We start from the raw sequence: 16,643 nt of genomic DNA on the forward strand, positions 1-16,643 counted from the left end.
TCTTTCCCTAGCATGGCAAATTGCAGTGTATGGCGGGTGCATAAATGATCTTAATATTCTTGTCCGTAAGATCGTGCTACCGAGTTCTTGTCATGTGAATGATGACTGGAAAATGAGAATGCAGAAATTTACATAGCAGGTTAAGGTCAAATGAGAACTTATACTAGAAACAAATGATTAAATGGAAACGAAAATATGCGCTGGTTTCCAATTTGTATGCACAAAATGCCTATAAATGCAAATTCAAAGTGAGTATCATGCGCTACGGGTTACTCATTAGGCAGGGCCAGGGGTTGCGTGCGACCCAGCCACCATCCGAATCACAACTCCATATCATATCACATTAATAAGAATCTATTTAAGTTACTCTACCAATTTCAAAAGTTTAAGACACAAGTAGTCTCACATTTTAGATTCCAAAATTTAGTAGCCTGCTTTATGGTATGATTCCTTTCTCCTTCATAAAATACACAGCAATAGCGAGTAGTAGTACAATAAATATGATCATCCAGCTCATTCCACCTGTAATATTAAAGAGAAAAAAAAAAAAGTTAAGACCTTTTATGTACCAAATGAATATCCAAAGTCTAGATTATAAAATAACAAATTTGGCCAAAGCCATCATGCCGCATTTAAGCTTGGAGTTTGGAATTCTCTTTGGCTGTTATTTACATGTATTATATAATGGTTATTCCCCTGCTATGCCTAAGACAGACTAACATTATGTTTTATTTATCTTGTCATCCATGACCAACCATAGTTCAATCCTATATCAAGTGAGATTTATTTATCATACAAAAGAATAACTAGTTATACAAAGAACAGTAGGTTTAGCCCCACCAAGTGTCCTTGGTGCGGCTCGAACCCCACACCTGACAAGCAGGACACATGAGTGCACAGGCTGCAGTGAACCAGCCATTTTCAATCCAACAAGGTTCATATGCACCTTTTTAGATAACAAAACAGAAAATTCTGAAAGGCACATACCAGTTTTTGTCTTGTCCTTGATTAGTGTCACCCTAGCACTTGAGTCCAGTGATGCAGAGATCAAAGCCCTGTATTCAAAATTGCATTCCTTAATATCATACATCATACTTATTCTTATAAGGGGTACTGCAGCATAAACAATTTGCAGAAATCAAGATACAATGCAGATATATTGTCATAAAACCTTGAATCATGGGAGAATGTCAATGCTGTAACCAAACCAAGGTGAGCTTTTTTCACCATCATTTGAGCTCGCATATTGGAAGAATTTATGATAAAAAGGTCTCCTCCAACCGTTCCACTGCATGTCAACCAGGTGAAGAAAGATTACTCATTTTCTAAATGCAAAGGCTTGTGGAGTTTCAAGACTTCAATAGATCTATTTACTGACAAAAGGGATCTAGCAAATGCATTGAAACTCCATCTAATAATCCAAGAGGCAAGAAACAATCTACCATAAAGTAAAAAAATTAGAAGGGGAAACAGGCAGGATAATCATATGATACAGTCAGCAACAGAGAGGTCTTTGGAGGAATGAAATTTATTGTAGCCCTAACTCTCTTGAGAATTCAGATATAATCATTTGATACAGTCAGTGTCAGAGAGGTCTTAGGAGAAAAGCTCACAATGGGTCTTAATTACACCTATACTAAAGTTTTAAGTATTTTTAAGTGAAGGTAATAAATTGAAGCGAACAAAGTAATAATTCTTACACTGCAAGGAACTTCCCATCAGCTGAGACATTGAATGCAGAGATAGCTTCCCGGACTACTCGATTTGAGCGCATTCTCTTCCACGTGGTTGTGTTCCATGTTAAAACACTCCCACCATGGTCTGTCAAAATGAAGTTATGATGGTAAATTTACAAGCTAAATCAGGGTTTCTCTTTTAGTACATAGAAAAGTTCAGGATCCAATGCTAAATATAAAATATTTACCTGTGACTGCAGCAATATACAGAACTGGATCCTTATCATTAATTTGAGAAAATCTGCAGAAGGCAAAAACCTCATCCTGGAGTGTACATAAGCAAAATAAATCAGCTCAAACCCAATACATAGAAGAATGGTCAACTCAAATCACCAGAAAAACCTGACAATTCCCTTATTGTTTCATATCTGCCAGACAAATGGCAAATAAGACTGACTAATTCAATAAATTAATTGATGGCCACAAATTTAGTTAACACTTTGTTATTTGTTTGACGACATCATATAAATGTAAAGAGAGAGAGAGAGAGAGAGAGAGAGAGGGAGGGAGGTAACACATAAAGCTAATAATCTGGATTCTGGACAACTCTCCTCAATGGTATAGCTTGAAAAGCTAGCGTTAAAAGCACCAAAAGTTGTAAAACCTATAGAAAAGGCTCTGTTAAAAAATTTTGATTCACTCACTCACATTTCCCTTTGCCAGAGAAGCTACAACTTTTGATGACTCTACATCCCAAATCCTACAAAGGCCACTTCCCAATGAGACGAGAAATTTTCCATCACAGCTGCAATACAAACAATAAAGATGTCAGCAAAAATGATTACTAAGGAGATAAAGTTTCCTCCTGTTTGACAACCTCCTCCCTTGAAAGTATAAGAATAAGCAGGGGAGAAAAAGTTTGCAGGTTCAGGAATAGATATTATTGTTAATCCCAGTGCCACAGACCTAAAATCCAAGTCCTTAACAGAAGAATGAGCTTGGGCTTCATTGAGAATTATTTCCATGCTAGGCCACTTGAAAACCCTTAAACTGCCATCCTGTACTGCAACAAAATCAGAGCATCATATGGCATATTGCTGCTGAAATGAAAAAGGTATAATGCATGAGGCACAAAATGGAGAAATTGAACAAGTGAAACATAACATACAGAAATGGAAAAGTTGGCTCTTCAATCCAAAGATGAGCTTCAATGGAAGATCCTATAACTTGCTACTATCTGCCTTTTGAAATTTGAAAACCCCTATGCAGAAACTATTACTTCCACGGTGGCACCCAACAAAGACAAGAGTAGAATCTACGGTATTAAAGGGTACAAAATAAAGGTCATAACATTGTACATTGTTGAACAATGGGTGCCTTTTAATATCTTTGGCTTTTTTTTTTTCTTTTTTCTCCCTCTCTATGTCAAGAAAATCACATTGGTATTCCATCATGATAATATATCTCTGAAATCCAAGTCGAACCAAAAAGACAACCACACTGCATAAAGTGATCTATCATGTGAAAAACAACCAGCATATACTTCTTAAATTTACAGGAACATGTACAGCTTGACTTGAGCATCACTTCCAGATAATTTGAGCACATAGTGAGACAATAGTTTTTCCCACTGGTGTTGTAATGAATCATGCAACAGACTTTTTCCACAAATGGAAAAAATGAAAGGGATGCTCTACCTCACCACCAACAGCCAGTATGGAACCCTCACTGTTAAATCTCAGTGCTAATTGTTGTCCAACATCTTCTAACTGGGTCAGAACTTTCTCTGACACCTTGACACCCAGGTTTTGTACTTCATTATCCTGTGGTTCTTCCCACTCAAACAACCTGAAGAAGAAAAACAATGGAATATGGTACTCCTTAAACTAGAAACAATGACAAAACTAATTGTGCAACATAATACTAATCTGGATGTATATTAGAATTGAGTGAGTCAAAAAGGAGCACAGGAGGGAAACAGAATCAGAACCAAGGTGCTGCCGCACAAATTATACAGGATACCTGACCATTAAAACATGATCCTTGGTGCACATGTGGTTACATCTTTGAAAATTATATTTCACAATAAACAGCTGCACAAGCTCCTTGACTATATGCTAGCATAACTTCAGGTACACCTTTATATTATGGTACAACTTCTATGCTATTACTCTTCCCTTCAGTGTCTAGAGTTTCACACTAAAGCCAGGGCATTTTTATTACCTCCAAGAGAGGTCGTATCTAATTCATAGAAAAATGTATTGAGGAGTTGCACACTCTTTATATAAATAGAGTGGTTGAAATTATGATGAACAAATTCGTATCAAGAAAAGAAAATTTGATGAAGAAATTGATTTGAAACACTTTCTTTTGGGCATATAGAAAGGAACAAACTGTATCACGCATTTTGTCTGGCTGATTTAGAACCAGAAAATTTTCATTCTCTTCTACCAAACACTCCATTTTCCAAAAAGCTTTGTAGCAGTGATGGCTTTGAGATGATTCAGACAAAAGCATCATAGAGAAAGAACAGCATCTTTTGTCAATAGAGAGAATCATTGGTTATACACTCATGCTTGCCTCTATCAATCTAATTAGTAAACAACAGCAGGCAGCTTAGAAATCCACCAAGGAATATTCAAATTCACATTTCACCTATCAAATTACGTTGCCTGTGCTAAATTATGTCAATATCAATGCTTTAAGCCATTAAAATTTTCCAATTTCAGATTCGAAAAGCAAATGATAGAAACAAAAAAAAAAGTAACTAAAGAGACAAAAAAGAAAAAACCTGCAACTCTGTTGCAATGCACAGATAATGCCATCTCCACGCGGATGAACAGTCATTCGGTAAGGCAAATCAGAATCAGTTCCCAGCTTAAACACCTTTAATGATAACAAGAAAATACAATAAATTATCATATCATATTCCATGTGAATTTTATTTTATTTTTGAAAAAAGCAGTTGCTTACAGCACTTACAATCACAAATTTGAGAACATTTCCTTAATTCAAAATCGCTGATCTAAAAGATTTAGATTTCATACTTTTAAGAATCGTCAACATAGAATCTATAAAATTAAAAAAATTTTAAATTGAAATTCTTGAAATCTACATACAGGCTGTTCAGATAGAGAATTAGAGGCGAAATCGACATGCGAGACGACGATTGCATTGGGGATGCCGCTACGGCCTTCACCACCACCGCCAGAAAATACGACGTAGTTTTGGGAGGTGCTAATCTCATCATCTTTGGATTGAGTTGGTTCTTTGTCTTCATTTTCTTCATTTTTTTCTTGTGACGCGAGCTTGGATCTGATGTGGTCGTAAGGAACCCAGCCGGCTCCGTAAAACGGCACGCCGTATTTTTGGAGATCGGAGGAGGTGTCTGAGCTGTTGCTATTTGTCATGATTCTGAAATTTGTGCTTCTGGTCTGGTGACTGAGCCGAAACAGGCAGCGAGTCACGCTTATGCCTTGCGTATGTGCTGCTCGCTCTCGGTCATATAGGGTATATATAACTCTGTCGTGTTTACAAATTTTTACTTAGGCTTACGATGTCAAGCCAGTGATTGGGTGCCACGTTGAGAGAAAAAACAAAGCTTTGGATAGTATTCATTTTGTTCTCAAAACTTTATTAAAAAATGCAATTCAACTCTCCAAAAGTATTATATTTATTACGCGTGATGGTAAAGGACGTTTTGTTCGTGAAATAAGAAAAAAATAATTATTTTATGAAAATAAAATAATTATTATTTAATTTAATATGATAAAAAGGATAAAGTAAAAATTATTATTATTATTTATTGTAATGTTTGATTCATAAAAATAACTTTAGAGTAAAAAAAAATGAGATTTTAAAAAATAAAAATATTTATTATTATTAAAATAATATATTATATTATTTTCATCAAAATAATATAATGTATATATTAATAAAAAGGAAAAAAATTCTTGAGGTTTGTAGAGATTTATCTAAATAATATTTTTTTAAATAATATTAATATACAATATTTGATAAAAAAAAACTCAAAAGTTTTTACCCATCAAACATAATGTTATGCACCTTTTAATAATTTTGATCAGCTCAATAAAAAGATTTGCAAGCCCAAAACATTAAACAAAGAACAAAAAAAAAAGTAACAACAAATTAAGCCCAAAACATCATATGAACAAACAAAATAAGATACTTGAGTTGAGCATATTCAGTTTAACTCATTTTCTTTTCCATTAGATAAGTACCTAATCACAGGCAGAGCGGAAGACGGTAGAAAAAAACAATGCCATGGGAAGAAGAGGGAGAGGAAGAAAAAGAGAAAAAAATGATTTTATATGAACAAAATTGTAATTTTTTAAATTTATAAAGAATAATTTCATCTTAATAATTCTTAAAGTTATTCCATGTCATACAAAAAAGCAAATAGTAATTTCGAGAAAATAGATAAAACTTGATCAAACAAAAAAGCCAACGGTAATTGGGAGTAGTAGAGCGGGCGCACCAAACGAGTTGTAAGTGTATTATTATTCTCATTCTTCTAATTACCGCTTTTACTATTATCCCCTTGCACTCCTGCTGACCTCGGGCCAAACATGGTGTTATTCGATACCCGCCTTTTGCTCTTGTTCATTACAGCATTTTTATTTTTGACATTTCACTTATCTGCCAAAATATCTGGGACCTGTAAATTTAGGATTTTCACCATTTTTAATATTCTTTCTATTTTTAATCTGTATTTCTCTTCCCCATCGAAAGAAGCCGGGACCTCAAATCAATTAAATTTAGAGGTGTTTTTCTATATTCCCGTCTTCTTCTGCAATTCTCTCATCCCTGATTTTAGGTAAAATCCCGTAATGTTTTTATCTGTTATTACGTGTATATGCATGTATATTATAGTTGTTGTTTTATGATGTCAAGTTTCTAATTGTGAAAATTTGCGTTTTATCTTCAAAAGAGATGATTTTATATTTTTAATTTGGTTACGAATCTTGAATGCCTAGTCCATAGGATTAAAATTCTGTTCTCCTTATTATGAAATCTTGCTAAAGAGTGAGAATGAATTTTCATTAATTTTTGTGTAGTTCTTTTGTGTGTCCATAATTTGTTTTTTTTTTTTCGAATTAACAAATCACTTCTTTCAGAGTATAGAATTTTCGTGTTTCATTTTCATTTACTTTCTCGGTACATACGAGAAGGTCCAATGGAGAAGGGTTTCGAACCATATATCTTAACTTCTTTGATAAATTCTGTCAGATCAAATCTTGATTCATTTTGATTACTGTGACTAGAAATCCATTCAAAGTTAATTTTCTTTTCTTTGATTATTTAAAAAGAAAAAAGAAACCCAAAGTTCAGTTTTTTTTGTTTTTCTTTTGCCTAAAAGTCTTTAACTTGATATTTTGTAATCTGAACCATGGTTGATCTTCATTTTTGATACTTTTGGCAATTCGTATGTTAATTTTTTTTTTTTTTTTGACTTACTAGATGGAGGATGATCAAAGGGAAGAGTATTCTAGGGATCGGATTAGTGAGTTACCTGATGAAATTCTATTTACAATTCTTTCCTTTTTGACCCTTAAGGAGGTAGCAAGCATATGCTTTCTTTCCAAGAGGTTAAAAAGCTTGTGGCCAAACATTGTTACTTTGAACTTTGATGCTTCATATGCATTATGTGAACTTCGGAGGAATGGCAGTTTGAGGAAAAAGAAGAGGTCTTGGTACATAAGCTGGGTGAACCACATCTTGGAGTTGCATAAAGGTTCTACTTTAAATGAATTTAGAGTTTGTTTTGACTTGGATTGGACTTGTAGGCATGATATTGATAGTTGGTTTCATTTTGCAATATCAAAGAGGGTTCGGAAGCTTGAGTTGGACTTCGAAGAAGTGGCAGAAAAAACTTGGCCACCAGGTTTAAGATCCTATTCTTTAACAAAAAGTTGTTATGACTACATTAGAACTCCTCACGGTTTATCCTGTATTACGTTGTTGACTTCTTTATGTTTGAGATTTGTAAAAGTAAGTGGTGAGGTTCTGGAGCACTTCCTTTCACATTGTCCTCTTCTTGAGAAGTTAGTTGTGGAGTGGTCAAAAAATTTAGTGAGACTTAAAGTTGCTAGTAATTCATCAGCTTTGCGGTTGAGATACTTGGAAATACACTCTTGCCTTGCTTTGGAAAATCTTGAGATTTCTGCACCAAATTTATGGTCCTTTAGGTATTATGGACAAAAGATGGCATTGCACATTGAAAATGCTCCGCATCTTGCTGATGTGCTTATAGGTGGGAACTTAGATGATCAACCAGCTTTTGCTTTTTACCCTCTTTCAAGCTATCTTTGTCAGCTAGAGACTCTTACGTTAGAGATGAGTGCTGTAAGTGTTTGCTACATTTTTTATGTTCTTAGGTTCCAAATTTTTTGCTATTGGGTTTCTCATTGTAATTTGTTTTGCAGTATAATATGATGTTTCCAAATTTCCCCCAATTGACAAATCTTAGACACTTAGTAGTAAGTGTGTATGGTGGATATGATGACAATCTTCTTGTCTTGACTTCTTTGATTGATGCATCTCCTTCCTTGAACAAACTCTCATTGGAGGTAATGTTAATTATGTATATTCTTCTTGATTAAGAATGTTGCTGATTTCTTCATATTTGTTATTGACTGTATGGATGACAGAAATTTTCATCAGCCTTTGCATGCATAGCACAGTCTTTTATAAGAGGCTGGTTATGTTATTTTAGTATCACATCATTTGTTCTATTTATTGACAGTTTGGTTTTCATTTTCCATGAAACTGGTGAAAATTCTGGATGTATGAACTAATTGTTCTTCTTTTCCTTTCTTTGTTGTTTTTATCAGTTATCTTTTTAATTTTTGGCACTACTTGTTGTCCCTCTTGTTTTCTCATGGTTATCTTATTGTGTTATCTTTAACATTTTGCAGTTAAAAATTTGGAGATCCTCTACATACAATCATGCTCATAGTGCTAGTAATGCTACGGGAAAACCCATCCTGAGTCTTAAAGTGGTGGAGGTGGTAGGATTTAGAGGTTTTAAAATTGATGTGGATTTTGTTACATACTTACTTGAGCATGGCAAAATGATTGAGAAGATTACAATTAATTGTTGCCATCCAAGTTGGATTGGGCAAATATGGGAGTGCGAGTCAATTAAAGAAAGAGAGAAGGCAAGAATGCATGCTTTACAACTGAAATCAAAAGCACCTGCAATAACAGAATTTGTAGTCGTGTAAAGTCAAGTCTAATGATATTTTTCATTTAGATCCTTAAGCATGAACCATCTGTTGAATGTTTAAGTCCTGTACAAGTTACTAGTTTTGTGGAATGTAGTGCTGTGGCATTTTTCCATTTGATTTGTGGTTTTCTTTAGAGCTCAAGCAGTTAAGAATCAACATATCAGTCATTTTCCGAGAAGCTCCAATTGGTAAACTCCCCACTGCAAACATTTTGTTACCACAAATAAGATAACAAGGTCTTTAATCAAGGTTTCTTTCTTTCCCGTGGTTTCTTGGGTGACTTTTCTTTCTCTTCTGTTTCTCCTTTCACAACGAGGGGAAAAAGTCAAGGAGCTTGGGGCTCAATTTAGGGATGGAATGGGTACTTTGTTATCTAATATTCTGCATTACTTAACTCTATTAAGTAAGATTAGGTTAACCTATAATCAGGTTCCTCTCATTTTGAAAGGATTAGATTTGGAGGAGAAAACAAAGTACAAATGGATCCATTTTCCTTCTATCCTCTTACCAAACATAGTACTAACGTTTTATTGGAGAGTATGGCCAAATGCAAGGACATTGCAAGCACTACTAGTAAGTTTTAATGTCTTTGCAAGCACAAACCAGTGTATCTGAAGCAGGAGAGCAGCTATGGACTATGGTAAGCAGAGGAAGATAGTCAACAAGGAGAATGTGGAAAATCAGATTTGGCTTGATTTTTAATATTATCAAATACTTCGATATTCCCACTGTAAAACCCGGAACCGATAGCTATATATGTCAGGTAACATTCTTCATACTACATGATTTGATGATTGGCCTTTTATTGTTGATGAAAGCGTAGTGACAGCCTCCCCTACTGTCAAGAATAAGCTGTCTGGTCCCATGAAATCACCAGCTTCGTCCGATTTTTGCAATTTTTCCATCACCTCACCCAGAGGATTCACCAGCACAAGCTGTGATGTCAATGAGAGCATTAGAATTTTGAATATATAAAGACATACATGCAGCAAAAGAACTAGTGATGAAAATGTTTGTTCAGATTGGAGACTTAATTACCTCAACGCCCTTCTTTTCCATTGCTTTCTTCAGTTCTTTAATGAGTGATACACCACTCGTGTCTATGGCACTCACCGCTGGACAAAACACGGACAAAAAGCATGTTGGTTACAGAGTATGTTGAATAGTAGGGAACAATATGGAACCAATAAGCAGATTGAGACAAGACTTACCTGACATCTCTAAAATCACAAATCGAAGGCTTGACTGCTTTTTAAGATCTTCTTCTGCTTCATAATCTTCAACCCATCTCAAAATCCTTTGGAAGGGAAGCCCAATCATAAAGCGAAAGAGGTACACAGAATAAACAATCTGAAGACAGTAAGGCATTCTCTACAAACGAAGTCTGTGAAGTGATAACCAACCTCTCATTCAGATATGTTGAATTAGCAAAGTTGATTGGAGCTTCGACGCTTAGAATGAGGAAACCAGGGATCTTCATGGATTCCTTGTAATGGTGAAGATTACGGTAAATATCTGTCCCAGGAATGTTCCCTAGCATCACTGTCTTTGGCCTAGTAATTTGCAGGAGGATCTTGAAAATGGAGATTCCAACCTGGCCATTATTCATACTCCCATAACTTTAGCTTAATCACGACTAAAGAAATTCATTCAGGCATGACTTATGGAATTGCATATAGACCATCTGAAGGTGTGAGAAGAGAACTTACTGCAATGGCAAGACCATCTTGGACAGAGATAAAGATAACACCAAAGAACGCACATAACATCACAATGAAATCAAATTTGTCAATCTTCCAAATTTGATAGGCTGCTGGAATGTCTATAAGGCCAACTACTGCTGACACAATGATAGCTCCCAGCACGACGTTTGGTGTGTACTGGAATAAAGGCATGAGGAAGAGGAGGGTCACCATAACCGTAATTGACATTACTATGTTAGAGACCGCAGTTTTGGCTCCTGCATTGTGATTAACAGCTGATCGGGAGAAAGCACCTGATAGGAAAATTATGTAGAGGTTAATTAGCTGCTTAAGAAGAAGCTTTTTGTAAGATTAATAGCCTGCTGGAGTAGGTGTCTACCTGTTGTGACATAGCAGGAAGTGGAGGAGCCAACCATGTTCATCAGCCCAATTGCCATCATTTCCTTGTTGCCATCCACTTTGTAATTCTTAAGAGCAGCAAAAGTCCTTCCTACTGCAATGCCTTCCTGTTTAATACCAGGTTGAATTAAAGCAATGGCTAAACAGATTTCTGTTCTTTCCGAAATATTCTTACAAGTAATTTATCTTTCATTTTAAGTATAGATGCAGGCATGGTGTTGTCTTGTTTTAAAAAATACTGAACTTGATTATATGAAGTTTTATGCAAAAAAAAAAAAAAAAAAAGCATACCATTTTGATTAGAGGTTTTGGAACGATCTTTAATCTGTTTTCAAAATATGAACTGGTTCATTTTGGCTAAGAAGTCCATGCTCTTATTCTACCCCCTTTAGCTTTTCCTTCAATAAATTTCACTAAATTTTCATCATCTGCAGGTTGAACCAGTATCTTATCTTTTACTTCACTGTGAAAGTTGCCAGGCCGCCAAGGGGTGTTCATTTCACTCGAAGAAGTCGGTCCTTTTAACTTTACCTCCTTTGTTAACTTGTTCAACAATCTGACAAGCCAGCTATTGGCTCATCAATGTATATTACCGTAAGGATGTATCGTGGTCTGCGAAATTTTCTTCAGCTCCGACTTCAAAATAAATTTGCCGTGGCCAACCGGCCATTTAATTATTGTATGCATGTTTCCACTGTACGTCAAGCTTTAAACGGTTTGTCTTCGATCTGCCAATTGGCTTGAAATCTGTTTAGGTTTAATAAAGCTGTGCCTACTTACTGATATGCAAAGCTTAAAGCATCAGTTTAACAACTTGTTGTGCAACTCCATACAAATCAAGGTATAAGCACGGGCGAAACCCTCTCCTGATAGCGTTTGATACGAAGGTAACATGGAAATTTTGTAAAGAACTTCTCCATTTAGTTTAATTGTGATTGGCGGACTCATTTGTTTTTTCTTTTCAATGAGGTGTCAAGTTAATTATTGAAAAGATTCGGATAAAAAGGAATTAAGACAACTTACAGTGAGGGAAATAATTCCAGTAACAAGGCCAGCTTTAATTGACAGTCCAAGGTGGCTTCCATGAAATTGCAGCATATTCCATGAAGGAGGATTTAATCCTTGTTGCAATTTTCCAATCTAAGTGAGTGGAGCACACCAATTAACTGTAAGAAACAAAAAAGGGGAGCAATATATACTAGGAGTTACTAAGTGAGGGACCCAGGATACTTACTATACTGATGCCATGATGCTCAGCTTTGAATGCAAAAACCACGAGTGTAGAGAGGATCACAGAAACAAGAGGAGCCCCAGCTGAGATCCAAAACAGATTTGGTCTTCTCATGCTCTGCATGGCACACACCCCAAGTTTGATAGTCAATGCAATAACCAAACTGTTGTCAGAGAGTATTCTATTAGACTTTCATGTGGGACCAACTATCTGATGTGGCTTGCATTGCATCTGAGTCAACTCTGCAGGGTATCAAGGATTTAACCTATGATTGGATCGTTATCATATGAGCCTGTGGCTCAAATTAAGAACCAAGGCCCTTTTGTGTGCAAAAGTCACCCGCTTAGAGTCTGTTTGGATGTGCGGGACAGTGCTATCACGACAAGTCTAATGCTGTTTAGGGGGTCAGTGTAGTCGGGAGGGATCCCACCGTACTGCCCCGCACATCCAAACCAGCTATTAATCTTATGAGGGCTAAAGGACTAAAGGGCTAATAGAGCCCATACATGTTATGCTGATATGTCCAAGCTGAAAGTTTAAGCCTCCCAGACAAGGTTTTTTTCAAATCTCGGCTTCTTTTCCTCAAGTTGCAAATGGTCAATAATCCATTTAATATCGCTCTCAGGACTCAGGATTGGCAGGGTGTCCACATAGAAGAACTAAAAAGAAAAAAAAAACGTAATATAGTAATCATTTGGAGAAACTATGACCACCCAGACCATGGAAATACATGACACATGTTATCCATGCAGGCCAGAAAGGAGTCAAATCATCAACATTAGGCTTTCTGGTTGGTAAAATATAGCACCGGGGACCAGATGTAAGAAAATAGTGAATGTAGATGATTGAAACCGTCCACAATGAAATTAACGGGGGGTTTGTTTTTGAGTGAGTGATAGGTTCGATTGTTAGGCGGTTAAGAGCGTCCTTTTGAGCGATAAAGATAGCAGATTCCATATGGGACTTGAAGACAAAGAGAGGAGGAGTAATAAGACGTACAACATGTCTTGCCACTAGCAGGAACACTAGAAAGCAGAACCCCATCAGTATTGTTTGCCATGACCACTGCATGAGAAGCAAGAAAAAAGAAACACCACACATAAATTTATGATAAGAACAAATATGAGCAGAGGTTATGGCAAGCCACACATGAATGAGTTGGCTGCTAACTGCTAAGAGATAAGAAGTTTTAGTAAGAGTTATCAAGTTACCGAAAAAAGCAGAGGTTATGGCAAGCAGTAGTTGGCTACAGGCAATTACCATGTAAGTGACATTTACATATACAGAAAAGATTAGTTCAGACTACAGAGTAAAATACAATACCTCCTTTGTATTGTGGAAAACGGAGCTCAAAACAGGTACCAAACCCATTTGTTTAGTAAAATGAGTGATTCCAAGAAGGCTTTTCAGCTGCTGCAAAGAAACAATGATAGCAGCCCCAGCCATGAACCCGATAAGAGTAGCCTTTGAGAGAAAATCAATGATAAATCCAAGCCTGCTCACATTTCACCAGAAATCATCAGAAAGGTTATTTAATTTTTTTTTAAAAAAAAGCAAAGATGTGTTTAAAACGAAAGGACAAGTTCACCTTAAAAATCCCAAAGAAGCTTGGAAAAAACCAGCAAAGAAAGTTGTAGTAAAGGCTAGTTGCAGAAACAAGACAGGATCATTGGCAGGGGATACTTCTTGCCGAAGCATGGATCCAAGTATAAGTGAAGCTATGGAAACAGGCCCTACTGCAAGGTCCCTGGAGCTTCCAAGTACAGCATATACAAGAGGAGGCACAAAGCTGGAATCTAGACCAACAAGGAATAAACAAGCTTTACCAAATGAAAATCCAATCAAACAGGAAATTTCAAAGTTGCAAATAAGCTTACTAAAAGAGCAGAGTCACTCACAGAGACCAACAATTGGTTGTAGACTAGCAAGCTTAGCATAACTGATACCCTGAGGTAAAAAATTTGAGATCAAATGAATGGATAACCATTCTAATTACCATCAGATAAAGAGGAAAAAAAACAAGATTTTTTTTGGAGTGACCTGTGGGATGGCTAAGCTGGCAATGGTAAGTCCGGCAACAATATCCGATTTGAAGAGTTTGAAGCTATAATTCGGACCCCATTGGAGAATAGGGAAGATGTATTGAGCTGCAAGAATCCATTTCTTCCTCGTTGGCTGTCCTTTGAATTGGCGCAAAGGGTCATCAGGGAAGAAAGTTTCTTTGAGCCTTGATTTAAGCTTGTGAATGGTGCTCTTATGGGGTGGTGGGACAACTTGATGAACCTCCATGGTTATTTCTAGGCAGGTTTGAGGGTGCTGCATGGTGGTAGCATTAAGCTCCATGGTGGTGGAAAAATAAACTGAATTTGGTGTAGCTTGTTTTGGTTGAGGAATGCTCTAATTTATGAGCGTCCCTTCCCCCATCAAATCAACTTCTCCAGAGAGACCGCTAACAAACAAACTAGTACTTGTCTAATAGAGAACAACAGTGCCTAAAGAGGAAGAGTGATAGAGAGAGGCGAGCCTTATCAATATGGCATTGTTGGTGAGCCCACCTACCTCTTTTCTTCTGCGTCTTGCACAAAAATGCGCACATGAATCTACATGCAGCCAGTGGTGGGAGAGACACAGTCTAATATCTCTCCTTATAAAAAAGGAATAACAATTTTAGCAATTTTGCTCAAACTATCAACAAAATTTTAGGGATAAAATGACATGAAGAATATTAAATAGTATGAAAGTGCTTGTAATTAAAAATTAAAATTACATGAAGAATATTAAATATTTGTTCATTTTCAGCACCAAAAAAGGAGCACCATTATCTATCTTGAGTACCCATCTAGAGAAACAAAAACAAAAAAGGAATGCCATTTCAATGAAGTAGAGCTTGTAAGCTGTAAAGTAGATTTATAGAGAAAAGGTCAATTGCATTTTGATTAATGGGTTAATTAATTATAAGGTCTAACATTTAAAAAGTTTTTTTGTTTGAATTGCACATTAGATTTTTTGAACTACAATAATTAAAATAGTGACATATATATATATATATGTATATATATGACCGAAATAAGGAGAGACGTAAGCAATAATGCATTTTGCACTATTAATTGCTCCCTCTGTCTCATAGTCTTTGTCCATCTTATTTTGGAATGTTTCAATTAAATTGTCATATTTTCGTAAGTACCTATATTCTAAAATTATTTTTTATACTAAAAACCATGAACACCAATTTTACAGAATAAAATTTTTAAATTTTAACATGAAATATAATAAATTAATCAAACTTTTTGAAAATATATAATTTGGGTAAAAGTTCAATAGAGGCAATAAAAAAGAGACCGGACATAAGTAGTTTGTTTTTTTGCCCTCCACGTCTAGTTGTAATATTTAATAGGACAATGGGCATGGAATAAATTCATGAGCGAAGCGTGGGAGGAGGTGGCTATTTACGAAAGTATTAATCAAGTACGTCAAGTAAATTAAGCATGCAAATAGTTTGTGTGCAAAAGTGATGAGGCAACTAATATATTTTCAGCTGCCAGTTGGATTAAGCTAATTAGTTACATAAAGGGGTGTGCCAATGTCATGCATATATTGCATGTTTCGAATGCAGAATATGGAATATATGTTCTGAGCTATACATGCACCTGATCTCTCCATTTCCACTTCTTAATTTCTGATATATTTGTATATAGAGAGAGCTAGGGATGGTGGCCATGGCGGCCTGCAGTCACTTTCCAGAACTGCTTGTTTATGAATCTGATGGGTAGAGTATGGCTACAATTGCAGTCTTATTAGCTCTTGAGGAAAAGGAGTATATGGAAATTTTGCACAGCATTATATAACTAGCTGGTGAAGCAAAAACCTATATCTAGTTTTGGTGCCTTTTTTATTCTTCCTGCTTACATATTGCCTAATATTTGTTCAGGATTTTATAGGAGGAATGATTAAAAGTTAATCATATAAAATTATGAATTAAATCACTACCACCCCACCACCTTCGAACTGCTCCTGCACTTAGTCAAGATAAATCTTTCTTTCTTGGACCCCACAGATACAGTGTTAGATGACTTGCATGGTCAAATGTTAATCAGTGCCGTGCCCTCTCAGTGATGACTTACAAACAATTAGAGATTACTTGTTCACGGTTGTGCAGAGGGCGGTTGAATCAAATTAACCTTATACCACACCGGACTTTTTGAACTCCAATAATTCATCATCAATTGTGCTAAAGCACTTTCTAGAGTATTTTATCACCATGTTGGATAATTTATTTCAATCGAAAATCTAGACAAAAAGCTTACTCAATAATCGGCTTTGTGAAATTGTATTATTCCAATCTAATACCAACCTCTCAAAAAACCTTGCGGAATCTTGATTCCTT

General features: G+C 35.9%; 4 protein-coding genes across 6 annotated transcripts in view; 1 reads left to right on the forward strand and 3 right to left on the reverse strand.

Moving 5' to 3' along the window:
• Positions 1-16,643, reverse strand: part of MPK17 (MAP kinase 17) — an 81,691-nt gene that overhangs the window by 44,338 nt on the left and 20,710 nt on the right. The window lies entirely within an intron of this gene.
• Positions 250-5,161, reverse strand: STL2P (SEC12P-like 2 protein). Its single transcript, XM_007045086.3, has 10 exons — positions 4,796-5,161; positions 4,468-4,562; positions 3,374-3,524; positions 2,643-2,734; positions 2,385-2,481; positions 1,925-2,000; positions 1,701-1,821; positions 1,172-1,288; positions 988-1,055; positions 250-522 (listed from the first exon to the last, which is right to left on the reverse strand). Exons 1-10 carry the CDS (start codon positions 5,084-5,086, stop codon positions 437-439), a joined length of 1,194 nt encoding a protein of 397 aa, XP_007045148.2. The 5' UTR covers positions 5,087-5,161; the 3' UTR covers positions 250-436.
• On the forward strand, positions 6,240-9,174 carry LOC18609782 (F-box/LRR-repeat protein At3g26922-like). Of its 2 annotated transcripts, none has more exons than XM_018115321.2 (4): positions 6,240-6,460; positions 7,158-8,042; positions 8,123-8,266; positions 8,615-9,174. In XM_018115321.2, the coding sequence occupies exons 1-4, from the start codon at positions 6,266-6,268 to the stop codon at positions 8,921-8,923; spliced, it is 1,533 nt and encodes a 510-aa protein (XP_017970810.1). In that variant the 5' UTR covers positions 6,240-6,265; the 3' UTR covers positions 8,924-9,174. The 2 variants fall into 2 exon arrangements, with proteins under 2 accessions (XP_017970810.1, XP_007045149.2); XM_007045087.3 differs by having other exon boundaries at positions 6,327-6,513.
• AST91 (sulfate transporter 91) lies at positions 9,600-14,819 on the reverse strand. 2 transcript variants are annotated; one of them, XM_007045088.3, is made up of 13 exons: positions 14,300-14,815; positions 14,158-14,206; positions 13,848-14,055; positions 13,583-13,754; positions 13,259-13,324; positions 12,263-12,376; positions 12,052-12,168; positions 11,009-11,135; positions 10,636-10,922; positions 10,330-10,520; positions 10,138-10,223; positions 9,965-10,041; positions 9,600-9,861 (listed from the first exon to the last, which is right to left on the reverse strand). In XM_007045088.3, the coding sequence occupies exons 1-13, from the start codon at positions 14,600-14,602 to the stop codon at positions 9,700-9,702; spliced, it is 1,959 nt and encodes a 652-aa protein (XP_007045150.1). In that variant the 5' UTR covers positions 14,603-14,815; the 3' UTR covers positions 9,600-9,699. The 2 variants fall into 2 exon arrangements, with proteins under 2 accessions (XP_007045150.1, XP_088659569.1); XM_088803443.1 differs by lacking the exon at positions 13,259-13,324 and having other exon boundaries at positions 14,300-14,819.

Source organism: Theobroma cacao, chromosome 2, assembly GCF_053813885.1.
Source record: "Theobroma cacao isolate CCN51 chromosome 2, ASM5381388v1, whole genome shotgun sequence".
NCBI lineage: Eukaryota > Viridiplantae > Streptophyta > Magnoliopsida > Malvales > Malvaceae > Theobroma > Theobroma cacao.